This window comes from Pistacia vera, unplaced genomic scaffold (genome assembly GCF_008641045.1).
Source record: "Pistacia vera cultivar Batoury unplaced genomic scaffold, PisVer_v2 Contig284, whole genome shotgun sequence".
NCBI classification, from domain to species: domain Eukaryota; kingdom Viridiplantae; phylum Streptophyta; class Magnoliopsida; order Sapindales; family Anacardiaceae; genus Pistacia; species Pistacia vera.
The window spans coordinates 690,590-710,939 of record NW_022196095.1 but is presented as its reverse complement, the minus strand read 5'-3'; the positions used below and the strand labels follow the sequence as shown (position 1 = coordinate 710,939).

Genomic DNA, 20,350 nt, shown 5'->3' with positions numbered 1-20,350 from the left:
TATTAATTTTGAAAATGGGCAAATTGAGTAGCTTAATCAGAGTACATATTGAAGCAAAAGTAAAGTATTAGATTGATCCCACATCTTTAATTTAAAAAAAGACCATAAAATGCTTAGTTCCAAGTAATCATCATAAAGAAAGAGAGCCATAGATAGACATTATTTTACCATTGAAAGATTAATTAATTGAACATTTATTTAATACAAAGAATGAAAATTCTACAAGGGAAAGAATCACCATAACCCCTTGAAATTAAATATCCCCAAAAGGAAGAAAAAAAAAGTTTGATTTAGACAAGATTCAACTAGCTAGATGACCCATATAACAGTATGACCACAATGAAGGATCAGAAATAATGGTTAATCACTTATTTGATCTTCTAAACGAATATCTAAAAATATATACTAGTCGTGCGAGAGGAAAAAAACCAGTTCAACTCACGTTAAAATAATCTAATCAGCCCTAATTACTTCCCTAATTACTTTAGAATTAGAAAAATGAATTGGATTTGGGAGTCCTAAGCATGCAAGTGTACTTGGAGGGAATTGAATCTTTGAACCAGGTCTTGGGGAAGCAACAAGACCACAGCTGATCACAAATGGTCTTGCAGACTTCACTGGTCTTGGAGACAAATTGAGAACTTGTTCAACTCCATGATGCTGAAGCTCTTTTGGACCTCCTCCTTTGCTCCATTTTTGTAACAATAACGGCTTCTTAATGGATTCCTCTAAGCCTGCCGCTGATTCTTCCTGCACTTTCATGGATTCTTCTTCTTTTTTCAGTTCATTTCCTTGCTCTTTTGGCTTGTCAGTGGATTCAAGAGTTAATACTGCAGGCTCTTCTGATTTGATTGGCTTCTTGTCTTGTGTAACTTTAGGAGGGATATCTTCATCAATTGAAACTTTCTGCGTATACCAATTAATACTAGAAGTTAGTCGGTTAACATTTAAAGAATAACATATCCCTTTGTGACCAGATGAAAATTCTTTTAGTCACTAGGGTTAGTTATATGTAGGGATTTTGTGTTCGAATTTCAAAAGAGGCAATTACCGGGTTTTCCCAAACTTTTAATATTAATCGACTTGATTAAAGGATAACAAGTGCAATTTACCTTGACATTTGTCAAGTCTAGACTATGATCCTCTAAGAAGTTGCAAAATTCCTTGAAATGTTCTTCTGTTGGACGATAATGACCGCTTAATGGCCATATAGCCTGAAGAAAAGATTGAATATATAAATGTTCTCGAATCCAAACCTAAAACATGTTCGTATATGCGCATGTTTTAAGATGCTAAGATATGAATATCAGTACACGAGAATGATTATATATAGATATACCTCGAGGATGCCACTGTGCGCAACCAATCTTCCAGATGCCATTGTGGTACCCCCAGCCAGAAAACTTGAGTGCTGAAAGAATCCTTTCTTCTTCTCCGCAACGTAAAAGTCCATTGAAGTACCGAGGACAAATATCCATTGAGAGCCTTTGGGCGTATCCACGAAAACCCTAGATTGTTTGTAAACAAGCTTCCCGTTCTCCATAACCACTTCATATGCTTCCCTCTCTTTCTGCATCGATTCATCAACATGAGAAAGTTTAGCTGAGATTTTATTTTTTAACTCCACAGTTTCCTAAAAGGGAGTATATATATGCATGAATGTGCTTACAGGTCCAAGATATTTGATGCATTGAAGCTGTAAATTAGTCCTTGAGCACTTCTCAGTGCTGACGTCTTTGCCATCTCCAATGTCCAACCTTCATTTTCACAACGTGATTAAAGAAAAAAAAAAAAAAAAAAAAATCTAAACAGTGAAATTCTTAAAATTATACGACGTAAGTTTCTTGTTTGATTACCAGTAGAAGAAAGGCTGGTTGCTCTCACTTTCCATCCAGACATCATAATAAGGGTGGAGATTGCCACCATAACGATGGCGAGGATCAATCTGTTTAACGAGTAAAAAATTATTATCAAATCAAGTTCATGAAATATTTTGTTAATTAATTGGAATAAAATAAGATAATATATATGGTATTTTTATGTGTGAACTCACAGCTTCAAGCCAGTGAATTAGAACTAATTTCTGAGCCTTTTCATTCCTGGACAAACCTTTTCCAATCTGCAAGATTCAGTGTACAATATTAGTCAACTGAAATCTATCGATAAAACAGATATGTTACGTCACATTTAGAGTTGACGTCTTATATCCGTCCTATTCAAAACATTTTTTTAGTGTCAACATGAGTAACTAAATTGGTCGAATTTACGTATCGTATAGGAATTAAAGTACCTTGGCTGCCCTAATCCTAGCCCTTTCCCATTTGGAAACAGCAGTTTCTGATTTATGATCAGCAGTAAAGAATGACACAGAACTTCGCCTAAGAGCTGCATACTCCATTTCCTTCCACCTGCAACAAGAAAATATCCATTAGTATTTATTATATGAAATGAAACAAGCAGCTAGCCCTTAAAGAGAGAAAATTAATCAATTAACAAACCTTAGCGCCTCTATAACCACAGCACAATCAGTTCGGTAACTCTTGTGGAACTTCTGCAATTTGGTTGCAGCTGTATCAAGCCGATCATGATGATGACCTGTTTTCGCTTTGTTATCCATAATAAGTTGATGATTGGTTGAAAAGTCTAGATTTAGTTTTACAAGTTTCCTGCTCTTGAAGCTCATGGATTCTTCATTAATGGTTACATTTTCTAGCTCAGGTAATTCACTAGCCAACTCTCTTTTCTTGAAGCTCATGATAGTTCTCATCTTTGTCTCCTCTTGATGAAGATCTTTTGGCTCCAATTTGACAGAAAACATTACCTGTTAAAGAAAAAGTCACATACGTAACTTAGAATTTTGTTTGGATGATGAGAATATTGAGATGAAAACCTGTATATACAATAATCACATTTGCTAGCTCTATGCTTTTCCGAAAAATTTAAGGTTATTTCAATACTCGGATCAATCTTTTCATTGACCTGTGCTCTTAGAATACACGTTAAATAAGAGAATTCTCACCTGTTCATAATTATATCGATAAATACATATATTCTTATGATACACATTAAAAGATTCTCTATACATCTTTATATGTTACACGAACAAATTATGTAAACGTGCTCACCTGTTACGTGGAATCGATCGATGAATATTATTGTGCCTTGAAGCTCTTCTATGTTATGTTTGAGAAAGTTTTCAATACACTTTTTGCACCAATCTCTTCATCTATATATACTAAAAACCCCATAAACCCTAGAAGTCTTTATCTAAGAATGTTTCCTGTACAATTTGTCACCTTCAAACACGCAAGGAGAGGCAAATTCTTATTAATTTTGTAGAAAAGCCCTAAACCCCATTTCAGTTTGCCCCTTGAATTCAGTTGTTTGAACGGAGAAAAGAAATCAGACTGACTCTGAAAGCACCTCGAAGCCGCAGGCATATATGCACTAGAATTTGAAAACTTTTAACGGTTCAAAGTTTCACACAGTTTATCATTTATTATGTACTTAAAAAAGGAAAAGGAGAATTATAAAAAAATCTGGTTTAATTAATTAATTAATTAAACACTTAACTTTGTCTCTTGCTAGAAGTCACATATTCGTACAAGTCATTAAAGAATATTTTTGAATAAATGGTAGTCAAACCCAAGGTCGTGCTATGCCTTATCATGCATGTAAAATGAGTCAATTCTGAGAAAAAACAAATCGTTTTGAAGAAAGATGTATTGATTGGGAAGAGAAAGAGATGGAACGTTTGACAGAAATTTAAGGAAGAGGAGAGCAAATAGTATTAAAATATGTTGACTTAGTATACCTTAATATGTTGTACTGTGTATTAAATTCTAAATTTCATAATTTCATCAGGTCAAACACTTCAAGAACTAAATAGGTCTCTGTTCTTCGGCATTGTTTCATGCATATGTGACCCGAGGTAAATACGTTTCTAAATAAATGTTCCTCGGTTTAAAATTCAACGGTAAATACGTTTCTAAATAAATGTTCCTCGGTTTACAATTTCCTGAACTTTTACCTCACGTTTCCACTTCCTTTTCAGAGTCATATTTCTTTTCTTTGTTATATTTATTATGTTAAAATGTCCTATTTAATCTCGTATCAAACCTCTTACGCAGTGTTATGAAACCCGACCCGAGGTGTCACTCGGCCAAAGGGTTGGGTCTCAGGTTGACAGGTCCAACTGGTTAAACTAGTGGTCTAATCGATGACTCAAAAAGTTTGAAATCTTGTAAACATACCCCTGATAAATATGCATTAATTTGAAATTCAGCAAAAACACCCCTGTGATATGACTGCAATAGTTAGGGTTTTGATTTTTCCAGTCAAATTCCTGTTGATTCTAGTAGCCAAAATTCAATTGAAATCACCGCTTGAACCACCGGCCTCCACTTTATAAAATCTTTCTAACCCTAGCATTAGGTAGCCCCCCGTCTGCCAACCGTGACTCGCGTATACCACCACAATTGGGTTGATTTTTTTGGCAAAATTTCAACTGATTCTGGCGGCCAAAATTCAATCTGATATCACCACTTGAACCACCAACCTCTACTCTAAAACCCCTATAACCCCACAATTGGTTACCTAGCACCGCTCACCCCTCACCCCCCCCCCCCCCCCCCCCCCCCAATGTTCGCTAACCATGACTCGTGTATATCGTTCTGATTGGGTTGATTTTTTTAAAAACCAATTATGGCTGATTTCGACGTCCAAAATTCAATTTGACACCACTCCTTGAACTACTGACGTCTATTCTATAAAATCTATCTAACCTTAGCACTTGATAGCCCTTCATTCGCCAACGGTCAAGGAATTTTGGAAACAGTTGAAAGCGGTAACCCAGCCTGAAAAGGCCCTAGGTCCCAGTCTTACCAATTAAACCGGTCAAGTTTCTTACATATTGTTGGCATTAGAATAGATGGTGTATGTTAAATATTTTTTAACAGCGTCATTGCTTCAATCAAACTTAGATTAGGAAAGGGTTCTGATTTTGATCCTTTGCCGGATACTTCAAATGTGAAAATCAAGGGTATGGATGTTGCAAATTAATTCTCTTAAGTCATTAAATGCCATTGTTCTTACACAGTACATAGAAAGTCTACACAGACGCCAAATGACTAGTTTGCAAATTAATTCTCTAAGTCATTAAATGTCATTGTTCTTACACCGTACGTAGAAAGTCTACAGAGACACCAAATGACTAGTTTAATAAAGTGTTTTACCTGCCAGTTTGTTGTTAATGAATTTTATATCAATTAAAAATTTAACTTAATATATATAGTATTACTTATTTTTCGAAATTTATGACGATGTTTTCACAATGTTCATTTAATATAGGCTGGATTTTCCGATATTAATATTCTTGTTGATGTATGCCAAATACAGACACGTGAGTTCACAAAGATACTTATATATGTCGAATCTAGAAACATAGTAGGTGGATTCCCAGAGATATTGTTTGTTTTGTGGGTTTCCAGAGGTATTTTTTGCTTTGAGTCTTAAGACCTGTATAATTTTGTCTTGAAAAAACGTCTTTGGGTGTTGAGGGTGTTCTTATGCTACATAAGCGACTAAGGCCCTCGTTTCCTAACTGATGTGCTTATAACCCTTTTCATACATATATAATTATATATTTTCTTTTAATTAAACTAATTGTAACCTTCATTAGGGTTTCTCATTTCACATTACTTTATTAATAAATTGTAGCATTTATAATTAATTGATAAGCAATACATAAAATATATTTATCTTATCTAGCTTGGACCCCAAGAATTGAAAGATAAAGAAACTAAACATTTGTTCCTATTTTTGCCCTCTCATGTTCCTATCATTCCCAAAATACACATTTGTTTCCATATTCTGAAAATACTATTATATTTTATTTAATTATTTTAAACCCTCTAAGTTTATTAATTTAACTAAATACCCCCAAAAAAAGTTTAGAAATTAATAAAACACCCCCACCCACCCACATTTGCTAGATTCCGACCACTACCGCTGGAAGGTGGCCGGAATTTGGTATAATGATGCACTACCAGCTGGATCTGGCCAGTAGTGCACTAATTTAGCATTTTCTGGCCAGATCCACTGTGCATCTAGCCAGAAAATGTCAGATCTACAACCAAAGATCTGGCTGTTAACAGCTAGATCTTTGGTCATAGCTAGTTGTCAATGACAGCCATATCTTTGGCTATCGTTGATGACCAAACGCGGCTAGATCTGGCCTTTTTCATCCAGATCCACAGTAGATCTAGCTGAAAAAGGCCATCTTGGCATACGACTGACCAGATTCAACTAATCGTGCGTCGATACGGCGACTCCAGCCACTCTCCGACAGTGATAGTGGCTGTCAGTATTTAATAGATGAGTAAGGTTTTTTTTTTTTTAATTATTAATATTTTTATTACACGAGTATTTAGTAAATTAATAAACCTAAGGGATGTTTTTATTAACTTTTTAAATCTTACGCCGTTGTTACCATCTAACTCTTACTTTTTCAAAAATTCTATCCAAAATAATATAAGAAACTCACCCTTAATATTTCAAAGCTCTTTGTGGACACATTTATCACGATAATTAATGTTTCAATTATCCAGATTATGATTTTATTGGGCCATATGATATGACATAATATAAATTTCTCTTTGACTTACAATTGATTTTATTGAGATTTGGAACACCATCCATTGAAAGAGAATTATAATAAATGTTCTTGGACCAATGTGATGCAAGTGTTCCTAATTTGGGGAATCGATCAAAGATTCATAATTATCTGTTTTTCTTTCATTTTCTACTTAACACTTAAACTTGGAATATTACAATTTCAAGAACTATTACTAATTAATGTCGACGTCAGTAAGTATTGAAAGACAAAAATTCAATCAAGTTTCTTCTTATGAAAATTATAAAATTTTGTACTAATTAATGAATTTTATATCAATTAAAAATTTAACTTTATATATATAGTATTACTTATTTTTCAAAATTTATGACGATGTTTTCACAATGTTCATTTAATATAGGCTAGATTTTCCGATATTAATATTTATGTTGATGTATGCCGAATCCAGATACATGGTAGGTGAGTTCACAGAGATATTGATATATGTCGAATCTAGAAACATGGTAGATGGATTTCCAAAGGTATTATTTGTTTTGAGGGTTCCTAAGGGTATTTTCTGTTTTGAGTCCTAGGACCCGTACAATTTTATCCTGAAAAGACGTCTCTGCTTGGTAAGAGTGTTCTTATGCTACATAAACGACCAAAACCCTCGTCTCTTAACTGATGTGCTTGTAACCCTTTACATACATATATAATTATATTTTTTTTTTTTAAGTAAACTAATTGTAACCTTCATTAGGGTTTCTTATTTCACATTACTTTATTAATAAATTGTAGCATTATACATACAATATATTTATCTTATCTAGCTTGGATCCCACTTATTGAAAGATAAAGAAACTTAACATTTCAAAGCTCTTTGTGGACACATTTATCACGATAATTAATGTTTCCTTACAGTAGGCATTTTTCAATCAAGATTATGATTTTATGGGGCCATATGATATCACATAATATAAATTTCTCTTTGACTTACGATTGATTTTATTGACATTTGGAACACCGTCCATTGAAAGAGAATTATAAATGTTCTTGGATCAATGTGATACAAGTGTTCCTAATTTGGGGAATCGATTGGAATATACACTTTCAAGAACTATTACTAACTGATGTCGACGTCAGGAAGTATTAAAGGACAAAAAATCAATCAAGTTCTTCTTATGAAAATTATAAAATTTTGTATTGATAACCGCTATAAACAAGAATGAGAATGTTTCAATGTATATAATTAGAGGTTGAATTAACTTCCCTAACTAGAAAATAATCTATTACGAATAAGATGTTATTGGATAAAAAAAATAGATAATGATAAATTTGAAATTGTTTTTCATGATAACAATCTATTACGAATAAGAGAAACTCAATTTTTTTTTTTATCTTTTAGTAAACCATCTATAACAGAGAAATTAAGTCAATATAACCGTAATGTACTTATTTTTCTTCAATAGTCTTAAATCTTGTCAAAAAATAAAAAAGTAATTTTTTTGAGAAACGAACGAACTCTCTTTCACCAATATCTTAATATTTCAATGTTTCCATGCATTCGAAGAAATTTTAGTTGCTGGTTTGTGGCTGTGAGGATTCTGGTTCTGGCTTCGTTTTGGTGGCTTGCATCTTCTGTGTCCGGTGATTTCCTGTGCTGTTTTTGGCTGTGGCTATTGTTTCTTTACACAGCCAGTACTCTAAGGGCCTTTTGTATAGTCATCCTTGGCTATTTTTTTGGTTGTTCTTGGGGTGTTCGTGGAATGGTGGGTGTGTAAAGGGTTGTACATCCTGGGTACTTTTTGCTCTTTTGTAAGCGTCGTCCCTTGCTTTTAGATGTAATTCTTTATTCTTTATAAAATTATCAATCACCCAAAAAAATTTAGTTGCTTGATGTGTTTGCCTAACTATTCAACAAAAATGAACCCTAGTTTGAACACTAAATTGTGTAATTCCAGCTTGCTTTTGTAGCACAGAAAGAGTACATCAGAAAACATGTATTTTGAAAAAGTTTATTAGAGATTGCATATCAATTACTATATAATATGCCTTCTTTCTACCCAAGAACTATAATTCAAGTCAATTAATTGGCTATAATTAGTCAAGATATTAAAGTTGTATTCATATGAAATTCCATTTCCATTGTCTCATCTATGTAGAAGAGCATGGAACATATAATTATAAATATATTAAATTACAATAATATATTATAGTATTTTTTCTTTTTCATACTCATTGGGGACCTTATCAATTAGATTAATTAAAAAGCATAGATTAAAGGGTAAAAGGATTGGCCAATTTTGTCCATTACTTTATTAATAAATTGTAGCATTTATAATTAATTGATAAGCTAGATAAGACAATATATTTGTCTTATCTAGCTTGGACCCCAAGAACTGAAAGATAAAGAAACTATAAGGTATAGTTTGTACATAATATTTCAAAGCTTTTTGTGGACACATTTATCACGACAATTAATGTTTCCTTATAATAGGCAATTTCCAACCAAGATAACGATTTTATGGGGCCATATGCTACACATTATATAAAGTTCTCTTTGACTTAACAATTTATTTTATTTAGATTTGGAACACCGTCCACTGAAAGAGAATTATAAATGTTCTTGGACCAATGTGATACAAGTGTTTTTAATTTGGGAAATCGATCACAGTTTCATAATTATCTATTTTTCTTTCTTTTCTATTTACTACTTAAACTTAGGAATATACAATTTCAAGAATTGTTAATTTGTTACTAACTAATGTCGACGTCGTCAAAAGATAAAATTTCACTCAAATTCTTCTCATGAAAATTGTAAAATTTTGTATTTTTTATATTTATAATTGCTATAGACAGGAATGAGAAAGTTTCTATATATATAATTAGAGATTAGATTAACTTCTCTTTATAATAATAACAAGAAAAAATTCATAATGAAAAGGACAAGAAGATGTTACTCAATGAAAAGAAAATAGATAATGATAAATTTGAAATTGTGTTGCATGATAACAATCTATACCGAACAAGAAAAACTTCGTTTTAATCATTACTAAGTGACCTGATGGTAAAAAAACAAAATGAATTCATGAGCTCCCGAGTTTGAGTCATTCAGACACTAATAAAGGTGACCATTAGGGTTTTTATTCGATCGGTAGTTTCAAAGCCTCGAATGATTAATTGAGGTACATACAAGCTAGCTCAGACACCTTCAGTGAACAAAAAGAAAAATCCCCCTTTTTTAATCTTTTAGTAAACCAGATATAACAAAGGAATTAAGTTAATATAAGCTTAATGTACTTTTTTTTTTTTTCAATAGTCTTAAATCTTATCCAAAAAAAAAAAAATGTAATTTTTTTTTTTTAATTGAGCATCGCAGAGTCAAGAAACCAACAAACTATCTTTCATCAAATTTCCATAAGACCATTTCTGTACATGCATTTGAGAGAAATTTTAGTTGCTTGATGTGTTTGCCTAGCTACTATTCAACAAAAATGAAATAAAGTTTGTGTTCATTTTAGAAATTAGCTACTTTTCCTTTTCTTTTTTAACTTTTTTGAAAACTTTATTTTAAAATATGCTAAATTAAATATTTAGTAGAACCGACCAAGATTTTACACATGTAAACGAGACATCTAGGCTCCGTTTGGTTCACAATTTTGTGTTTTTGGGAAAAGTTTTTTGAAAAAAGTTAAAAAAAAAGTTGAATTGGGCGGGTATTACGATGGAGGATTTACAAATTGTAAAATACCCCCTATGTTTGTTTTTTTACAAAACACCCCTTATAATAAAACATTAAAAGTTAACAAAAACACCCCCAATCCACCCTCAAATACGGACAGCCGGCCACCACCGCCGGAGGGTAGCCGGAGTCGCCGTAACAAAAATATTAAAAATGTTTAGGGGTATTTAATTGAATTAACAAATTTAGGGGGTTTAAAAAATATTGAATAAAGTTAAATAATATTGTGAGTTTTTAGGTATTTTACTGTTTAACTTTTTTGGGAATACTAAAAATAGTATTTTCAAAATCCAACCAAACGAAGCCCTAATTTTCCATTTTGTCTAATTTAAACAGACAAACTCTCCTAAGATTTGACTAATTAAAAAGTTGATATCCCTATCTAGTCACCCTAGTTTGAACACTAAATTGTGTAATTCCAGCTTCTTTTTGTAGCACAGAAAGAGTATATCAAAAATTGTATTATAGTATTGACTTTTTTCTGACCTAAGAATCACAATTTAAGTCAATTAATTGGCTAAAATTAGTCAAGAGATTAAAGTTGTATTCATATGGAATTCCATTCCCATTATCTCATCACTCTAGAAGAGCATGCAACATATAAATGTATAATATTACAAATTACAAATTATTTATTATAGTATTATTTTTCATATTCATTAGGGGCCTTATCCAATTAGATTAATTAAAAGGCATAGATTAAAGGGTAAAAGGATTGGCCAATTTTGTCCATATTTTAAAATTGTTCAATTACCTAAAAATTTATAAGTAATTGAACAATTTTAAAATATGCTAAATTAAATATTTATTAGAACCGACCAAGATTTTACACATGTAAACGAGACATATGATTTTCCATTTTGTCTAATTTAAACAGACAAACTCTCTTAAGATTTGACTAATTAAAAAGTTGGCATCCCTATATATTCAATGGTTTAATTACAAAAATATGAAATAAAGTTTGTATTCATTTTAGTAAACATGTGAACAACATTCTAGATAAAGTTTTGGTAGAGCAAACATACCACGTTATCTTCATATCTCTCTAATAATAGTATATTATGTACACATTTATTTCAAAATTAGTAACAACAGTTTGGTGGATGAGAGAAAATGAATGTATAGGTAGCAAGATGTTATTGAAGAAGTATACATGTGATGTGGTACATCTGTTCTATCTAAAAAATATCTTCTTAGTTAGACAAAACAGACATAAAAAAAGAAAAAAATGAACTTATAAAGAGTGAGATGTCATTAAAGAAGTATATGGACGACATGATACATCTGTTTTAACTAAGACTTTTCACTTCCAAAATATTATTCTAAAAAATTCATCCCAAATAATTTGTCAATTTTATATGGTAACAGTTTAGATGACACATTACTTGGACAAAAAATTTGTGTAGTATTACACTTTCTGTTTCCATTATTCATCCAAACATTTTCAAGTCCAACTCTTTGATGGGCCTCAGCCCAGAATAGAATGGGCTCAATCAGAACATCACCAGCCCAATAACAAGTCCAAATTTGGGCGTCCTCACTAGGCCCACTTTGGCACCTCCTCCTCCTTCATGAAACCCCAATCATGATTCATGAATCAAACCCACAAATTTTTCTTGAAGAAACTTCAATGGCAGAATCAAAACCAGACGCATCACACACTCCATCTGGTATGGTTTGTTTTCTATATGCCCTGCACTTCTTGTTTCGTTTTAATCTCTAAAGTTAGCTCCTTTTAAGACATCGATCATCTGACTCTGGAAAGATTGATTCTTTTTAGTTGTTGTACTATAATCTTCATTCATAAAATCTTGTTTAGTGGGTATTTTTCATATTATGCTGATTCATTTGCTTTGTAATTTTGGTTAGATATTGAAAAATGCTATTTTTAGTATAGACAATAGTGAAAAATCTCATCTTTTGATCAATGAAATTGAGTCTTGTAGTTGTAGATTATATACAATTTTTTGTTGTGATCTTCATTAAGATACCAAACCTGTTTAGTGTGTAGTTTTCAGTTTATGCTGCTTCATTTTCTTTTGTGTTTTTGTCTGGATAGTGAAAAATACAATCTTTAGCACAGGCATAAGTGAAAAAGCTCATCTTTTGATCCATGAAATTGAGTCTTGTAATTGTAAGAATGTTGATAGTAATTTATGGTCATTGAAGCAAAATTTTGTAGGTGATGAGACAGACTATAAGTTTTTTTTTGTTTTGTATATGTGAAAGAAAAAGATGTGAAATCACCAAACATATTGGAAAGAGCTAAGGAAGAGATTGAAGCTATAGGTCACCATGATAAATCGCCACGCCACACCAAGGAAACACATGGGACTAGTGATGACATTGATGAGAGCACTCCAGTTGATGAAGTGAAAGCTCCAGGCGTGTTTCAAAGATTCAAGGAAGAGATTCAGGCCCTTGTCCAAGCAGTTCGTCCTAAGAAAGAATCTAGTAGTTACAAGTCTTCTTCAAAGTAAGTCATGGATTATGTGGTCGCTTTATTCATGATGATGCTTCAAATATGCAAATGTTCTGATTTGATGAAAGAGAATGTATTCTAGGTTATGTTTCAATTGTTCTCTCTGAGAATTTACTGTATGTTTCTCTTTGTTTACGTGTGCTACTTTCCTTATTGGATAGAATCTTGAAAGATAAATGTTATGTAGTTCATTAAGATTGTCGTTTATTTCCTTGATATGTCAAGATTAAAATCTCAGATGTAATCAATCTTGTAGGTTGCTTGATATTGGCTTTGTTTATTTACTTGCATACATGATGCAAATAAATATTTTGTCATGAGATGTTTCAAAATCATGTTTAAAGCCATTGCATTAGCTTTGATTCCTTCAGATTTCCTTTACTCTTATCGGGTCCTCTGATTGTAAAATAGCGGAAGGGGAACCCTGCCAAGTGCCAATCATAGTGAATATATGTAATTTCTGTCAATGAGACTAAAATTTAATGTCAAATTTTAATCAAGAATTTTGGCATTGATGCATATATATCCCTAGTCACTTGTTGATGTTAAAATGTTCAAAGCTGCGGATATTGGTTTATAAGAAGCGTATCGGCATCTTGACGTAAGCGTAAGATTTAATTTTTGAGCAATACGACGCATGAATTTTGATATCTTAAATGATGTGGCTCACCATTTTTGCCTCTTAGAAAGCAAATATGATATATATCTTCCTTTTTTTTTTTAAAAATTTTGGATCCAACTTCGGATACGAATTTTTTCCAAGGACTAATTGGTGTGAAATTCTTTCATTGAATCCGAATGCAGTGAGGCTCATTTGAACTTTTTGACTTGCTTTAGCATTCATTGACAAGGAAAAAGAGGAAATCCTAGAGCATCAGTGTAAGTTTGAGTCCTTAGCAAGTTCATGTTTAGAACTCAAATACTAAAAGTTATTACCCATCAACTAAAAGTAGAGGACATGTTTTTGTTTTCCATGCTGAATTTATGTTTTGGATTGCTGTCGTGTAGCTAATATTGTGAAATTTGCATGGACAAAATGGTGCTTGGATGAAGAGTGTCTTTCAATAAGCCAAAATGCTCAAAGAGCATGATCTCTTTTGTCCGACACTCCTGTAATAACCAAGAAATGAAGTTGTGCTTACTCTCACTCTCTTTTTAGCTACAAGAAATGACTGACTGAGGTATCGTATCACAGTACAGCAACAGCACATTGAATGATCAAATCACTCTACTCAGGCACAATTATCAATGAAAAATTTGCAGAAACAAATTCAAAAGCCAGTATTTTTTCAAATTTGACATCCCTATGTCACCAAAGCTCCTAAATTTGCCAGCTAGAGAGAGACTAACTGAATGGTTCCATCAAATTTCCTCATTTCAACCTTTGCCTCTATGCTTCACCTTCTTAGCTCACACCTAAGTAATTGAACAATTCTCTTAGCTTCTTCATTCTTTAAATCTGCAGCCAGTTTATGGTGCAACCTGATAATAAAAAAGGAGAGACTAGTCATTGAGCATGCACAGTCTGGACCACCAAGTTTCTTAATTGTCGATCTTGGTTGATTTTCAAATGAATGGATGAGATTTGATAACCAAGCCTTAGGGTGTTCCCCACTTACCAACCTGCAGAAGTTGACTCACCTAGCATAATTAATTAATTAACTAACTCATTAAGTCCTTCTGCAGAGCTGAATGTATCAGATATGGATGCTTTTCCTGCTTGAATAAAATAAATTGAAAGTCTGCTACAGAGTTTTTCTTCCTTTTATAGCAATGAAGCTAGCAGAGTAAAAAAAAGATGCACTGCAGTCTAGGCAAAGATTTCTTCTGATATTAGTGGTGTTGCAAGTTTTGCAGACCCCAAAAAGGGACCACCCCATAGAGTAGGATATTACATTGATTTGAGAAAGAGAGAGAAAGAGCCGAGAAGAGAAGGTGACTTGTGTACAGAGGAGAAACAGATAAGCCATAAGGTGATTTGGTGGTTTCATCCATTTGACAAGAAAACCTGAATTTCTTTGCTTGTGAAGCAACCACCACCTCTATGCTAATGTAAGAAAAGAGAGAAATCCAAGAAAGTTTTAGAGGTTCTGGGCTAGCTTTTTGGGAAATGGGAGTTTGATTGGTAGCTTTGTTTTCATTTTTTACTTCTTATATTTGAGCAATCATGCATGGCATTATATAACTACCCAAGAGAGTGTTTCTGTGTGTGCTTCAACTTCAAAGTTCTCTCACTCTCCTCTCCTTCTATCTGCCATCATCATTAGCTAAATTACCACTAGCACCACCACCACCACCATCATCATCATCATCATCATCATCATCATCACTTGAAGTTTTGAAGAAATGAAGGGAAGATTGTGTTGTTTTCTATTTGTAACTTTTCAAATGTTGAGTTGGGTGTCTGCTGCCAGCAGGCCTTTTGCTCCTAATGATGCTCTTCCTCCAGCTGCTTATCAACCAGGTTAGCTTATTTTAACCCAAAACTGCAACACTTTTTCATGGTTTTGTTGTCAAGTGAAGCGTCCATATTTACTCTTTCTCCACAATGATCACAACCTTTGTCCTCTTCTCCAAAAGGGCTTTTTTGTTTGGCTTTAACTTGAAACTTCTTCATGAAAAGAAAATTTTCAATTTCTTACTTGAATGCTTGATCAAATATCACAGGCCAGAATCCACTCAACTCAGACACAAAGATGAACTCAAAACAGGTTTATTATTTTACATCTCCCTCTCTTCATCTCTCCACTTGTGTCATTAATTACAAGCAGCTAACACCATAAATACTTACTGATTCAACTCTTTAATTCGAAGGGTACCAAGAACATAAATGAAGAAGCGTATTCCAAAATAGGGTCAACTCCACCAAGCTGTGTGCACAAGTGTTATGGGTGCATTCCATGTGAGGCCATTCAAGTTCCCACCACCAGCAAGCACAAGAAGAGCCATTATGGCATTCAGTATGCAAATTATGAACCTGAGGGATGGAAATGCAAGTGTGGCCCTTCTTTTTACAGCCCTTAGGTTTTGCCATCACATATAAAATATTTTGCTCTAAATGTATCTCCCTCTTATTGTCATTCATCTCATTGTACAAAAACTCAACTTGGCAATAAATTAGCTCTTTGAATTTTTTTTCCCCTTTTAAAGCATGCAACGTCACTTAATCGCAAATAAGATCTTGCTGCAATACAAACGCGACATAGTGAGAAGCCAAGAACCGAGTTCACTTTAACTTTATTATTGGTTAATTGTGTTACAACAACATACACAGGAAAAAAAAAACTGTAGATGAGAGATATCAAAATGGCTTGATAGGGACTCTTGAAGCATATTATTTACGAGGTTCTGAATTCATCCCTGTGTTAATGTAGGTAACCACTAGAGTTTTTATTTGACCGATAGTTTCAAGGTCTTGAAGGATTAGTTGAGATGCACGTAAACTAGTTTTTATACTATTAGCATACTTTAAATCCTGAGCTTCACGAGGGAATTTCTTAAGGATGTCTTCCAATTGTAATTCAGTCAATTTCATAAATGAATTTACAAAAAGAATATGAGCATTTTCCCATTTGCTATATGGTGTACATTTTATGCAGATATCGTGCTATTGGTTTGCACTTTAAAATATGTATTTTAAAGTGCAAACCAATACGGTCCCAGTCAAATTGGCCGGCCGGGTCTAGTTTTTAAAACAGAGAGGTAAGGTTGCGTTGTGTTACAGAGTTACTAGGAATACAGCACCACAATTCATTTTAATTAACAAAAAGTATCACTAAAACGTTATCCAAGTGGGTTAAAAAGTAAAAAACACCGCTTATAACAATTGTTTTAAGGATTATTGCAATTAACCTCAAGGATGGGGCCACTACGGGGTGAGTGGGGGCTCATGCCCCCATAGACCTTGGAAAAATTTTATATTTGTACCCTTCTACTATTATGTGTTATCGCTACCTTTATTTTATTTACCAAAGTAGCCTAAAATCCCAACATTATCACCACCATTAATTTATTTTTCTCAAATCTAAAATATATTTTAATTTTCTTGTGGCCCCACTGAAATAAAATCCTGGCTCCGTCCCTACTTAACCCCCGCTCAATTGTCATTGATTACATATGTGTTTTTAACTCNAGTGTGGCCCTTCTTTTTACAGCCCTTAGGTTTTGCCATCACATATAAAATATTTTGCTCTAAATGTATCTCCCTCTTATTGTCATTCATCTCATTGTACAAAAACTCAACTTGGCAATAAATTAGCTCTTTGAATTTTTTTTCCCCTTTTAAAGCATGTAACGTCACTTAATCGCAAATAAGATCTTGCTGCAATACAAACGCGACATAGTGAGAAGCCAAGAACCGAGTTCACTTTAACTTTATTATTGGTTAATTGTGTTACAACAACATACACAGGAAAAAAAAAAAAAAAACTGTAGATGAGAGATATCAAAATGGTTTGATAGGGACTCTTGAAGCATATTATTTACGAGGTTCTGAATTCATCCCTGTGTTAATGTAGGTAACCACTAGAGTTTTTATTTGGCCGATAGTTTCAGGGTCTCGAAGGATTAGTTGAGATGTGTAAGCTAGTTTTTATACTATTAGCATACTTTAAATCCTGAGCTTCATGAGGGAATTTCTTAAGGATGTCTTCCAATTGTAATTCAGTCAATTTCATAATTGAATTTACAAAAAGAATGAGCCTCCAAGTGCAGAAATAGAAAAATATGTAATCCTTTTTTGTTATATGACAACGTATGGATATGCAAGAAGCAATAAACAAAATAAGACAATATAATTAAAAAACCCTAAAGATGTCAAATGAGCATTTTCCCATTTGCTATATGGTGTACATTTTATGCAGATATCGTGCTATTGGTTTGCACTTTAAAATATGAATATTTTAAAGTGCAAACCAATAGCACGATAAGGATCGGAGAAGCTGTCGGGTCCCAGTTAGACTGGTCGGTCGGGTTCAATTTTTAAAACACAGAGGTAAGGTTGTGTTGTGTTACACTGTTACAGAGTTACTATGAATACAGCACCACAATTCATTTTAATTAACAAAAAGTATCACTAAAACGTTATCCAAGTGGGTTAAAAAGTCAAAAACAACGCTTATAACAATTGTTTTAAGGATTATTGCAATTAACCTCAACGATGGGGCCACTACGGTGTGAGTGGGGGCTCATGCCCCCATAGACCTTGGAAAATTTTTATATTTGTACCCTTCTACTATGTGTTATCACTACCTTTATTTTATTTACCAAAGTAGCCTAAAATCCCAACATTATCACCACCATTAATTTATTTTTCTCAAATCTAAAATATATTTTAATTTTCTTGTGGCCCCACTAAAATAGAATCCTGGCTCCGTCCCTACTTAACCCCCGCTCAATTGTCATTGATTACATATGTGTTTTTAACTCTTCAAACAGTTTCCCCAATATTTAGTTACTCTTGTAGAACTAGAGCAAATCCGTCAATATTCATTAATGAAAAAGCTTATATGTTTTGAAACAAGCAGCTATGTCCATTCCATGGGCGCAAAGGACCAAAAAGTTTTGTGTTCAGGGGCAATGTTTTCCTTTCTAAAGGATTACCATTTAAGAAAACCTTGTTTAACCAGAAAGAATAAACATAGAAAAAAGAATGTTAAAATAACAAACTAAACCATTAGCCTTGTAGTAGGATGGCAAGACTTTAGTCGTTTGGGTGGGTTATCCAGAGGTTGACACAGTTTTCGCATGCGACGAAATCAGACCAAGCCATCCAGTGTATTTTTTATTGCAACACTTGGAGGTAGGGGTGTTCAAATGAACCGAACTGGTTTTTCGGTTCGGAAAAATTCCCGAACCGAAACCAAACCGGTTTGGAGGGAAAACCGGTTTTCCCTTTTTTTTATAAAACTTATTTTTTTTAGTTTTTCCTAAATTAAATTGTAAATATAAATAATACATATCCAAATAAAAATTAGACATTCATACATATCCATTGACCACTACTAACAATACATTCAAAATATTATTATTTTTTATTTAATATATAATATATAATATTATTATTTTTTATTTAATATATAATATTTATTTTTATTTAATATATATATATTGTAAAACCGGTTCAAAAAACCGGTTTCGGTTAACCCTTTTTTATTTTTTCCCGAACCGGTAACCGAACCGCAAATTTGGTTTTTTGAATTTTTCGAACCGTAACCGAACCAGTTTTTCGGTTCGGTTCGGTTTTTGTATTTTTTTGAACACCCCTACTTGGAGGTGGTCTATATATTATAAATTTGAAATGCTTTACACCGCAAAATAGAGGTGATATGGTTTGCCTCAATTCCTCCGGAAAGGTCACATTCTTGACAAGATACATTAAACGAAGAGAATTAGACCACTGAGTGTCGATATTCTTTGCGAAGAAACAAAGGCTAGCCTCGAACAGAGTAGAACCACCGAAAGAGAATGAGATTATATCACCGCTATAGTTGAATATACTACTCAAATTAGGAGTCTCAGACTCGACTTCAACCAAATCCTCATTGAAAACATTCGGTTGCAGAGCCACTTATCCATTATAGGAGCTGTACAGAAATCTAAAGATATAAATATCCTTACACATAGATATCTTCATCTCCCATGGTATGGCACACCACACATCAGTAAAAACTGAATGGACACCCAATGCTTCTTCCATCTCAGATCACTCAAGTTCCTCAGTGTTACACAGTTCGATAGCTTAACAATACTGGAAACATAGATCCTTTATCAAAGGACATCCAGCAAGTATATTCTCAACTACTGATTCAGCACATAAAACCATTTGAGGCAAACTGTACTGCAAGTCAGCAGAAACAAGAGGGCATATCATATTCCAACTCTTTGACATGACATCCTATAGCATATTCAACTCTTTGGTGGATGAACAATCCATTTCTTATTCTCATTGTGCGCCGGTTCATACGTGTTTTCTCCACACATTGAAGTAAGTTCAAACTCCAAAACCAGGAATGTATGCCAGGATTTTTCCCATGTTGTGGACACAATACTAGTTTAAGAAACTTGTTTGAATGAAAGGAATGACAGGATGTGCCGTAAAATTGGCTCTGGCAAAGCAGATATCCTTTCCACTATTGCAGGTATATCGGCTACCTCTTCTCCCATGATAATTACCTGAACCAATATATCGATATTTATCCAATATTCTAACTGGATTTTACCTTCTTACCCTTCATCACTTATGACAAAACTACCCTTTACCTAATTACATATAAATAGCGCTCCAGCAAGCTAACAACAAACGCTGTTTCATCTTCTCACTCAAAACTTTATCAAAAATGGCTCACTTCTCTGCCTCTAATGTGAGTCTCTCTTTCTTATTTTGATCCATTCAATTTCTTCATAGAGGCTCTGTTTGTATATGCTCTGTTTTTATGTACTCTGTTTTGTCGAAGAGGAAATATAAGAAAGGCAAAGAATTTGGAGATTTATTTATGTCTCATAAATCCTCGTT

At 33.3% G+C, this 20,350-nt stretch overlaps 2 protein-coding genes across 5 annotated transcripts; one reads left to right on the top strand and one right to left on the bottom strand.

Moving 5' to 3' along the window:
• Positions 1 to 453: 453 nt before the first annotated feature.
• On the bottom strand, positions 454 to 3,440 carry LOC116134225 (IQ domain-containing protein IQM1-like). The gene is made up of 9 exons (XM_031419896.1): positions 3,297 to 3,440; positions 2,499 to 2,821; positions 2,291 to 2,408; positions 2,054 to 2,119; positions 1,857 to 1,945; positions 1,670 to 1,757; positions 1,340 to 1,570; positions 1,113 to 1,214; positions 454 to 906 (listed from the first exon to the last, which is right to left on the bottom strand). Exons 1-9 carry the CDS (start codon positions 3,438 to 3,440, stop codon positions 454 to 456), a joined length of 1,614 nt encoding a protein of 537 aa, XP_031275756.1.
• Positions 3,441 to 11,922: 8,482 nt separating this feature from the next.
• Positions 11,923 to 17,060, top strand: LOC116134324 (polygalacturonase-like). Of its 4 annotated transcripts, XM_031420011.1 has the most exons (6): positions 11,923 to 12,025; positions 12,585 to 12,831; positions 15,252 to 15,301; positions 15,505 to 15,548; positions 15,652 to 15,881; positions 17,019 to 17,060. In XM_031420011.1, the coding sequence occupies exons 1-5, from the start codon at positions 11,941 to 11,943 to the stop codon at positions 15,859 to 15,861; spliced, it is 636 nt and encodes a 211-aa protein (XP_031275871.1). In that variant the 5' UTR covers positions 11,923 to 11,940; the 3' UTR covers positions 15,862 to 15,881; positions 17,019 to 17,060. The 4 variants fall into 4 exon arrangements, with proteins under 4 accessions (XP_031275871.1, XP_031275872.1, XP_031275870.1 ...); XM_031420012.1 differs by lacking the exon at positions 17,019 to 17,060 and having other exon boundaries at positions 15,255 to 15,301; positions 15,652 to 15,966; XM_031420010.1 differs by lacking the exon at positions 17,019 to 17,060 and having other exon boundaries at positions 15,652 to 15,966.
• Positions 17,061 to 20,350: the final 3,290 nt, after the last annotated feature.

Bases quoted from the DNA above. Each gene is read 5' to 3' on its own strand.
- LOC116134225 (XM_031419896.1), bottom strand. From the start codon at position 3,440: ATGCCTGCGGCTTCGAGGTGCTTTCAGAGTCAGTCTGATTTCTTTTCT. The intron at 1,946-2,053 runs GTGAGTTCACAC...CTCGTTAAACAG, and splicing joins TAATTCACTGGCTTGAAGCT to ATTGATCCTCGCCATCGTTA. The intron at 1,571-1,669 runs GTAAGCACATTC...GAATCGATGCAG, and splicing joins GCATCAAATATCTTGGACCT to AAAGAGAGGGAAGCATATGA.
- LOC116134324 (XM_031420011.1), top strand. From the start codon at position 11,941: ATGATTCATGAATCAAACCCACAAATTTTTCTTGAAGAAACTTCAATG. The intron at 12,832-15,251 runs GTAAGTCATGGA...GTCTGCTGCCAG, and splicing joins AGTTACAAGTCTTCTTCAAA to CAGGCCTTTTGCTCCTAATG. The intron at 15,302-15,504 runs GTTAGCTTATTT...CAAATATCACAG, and splicing joins TCCAGCTGCTTATCAACCAG to GCCAGAATCCACTCAACTCA.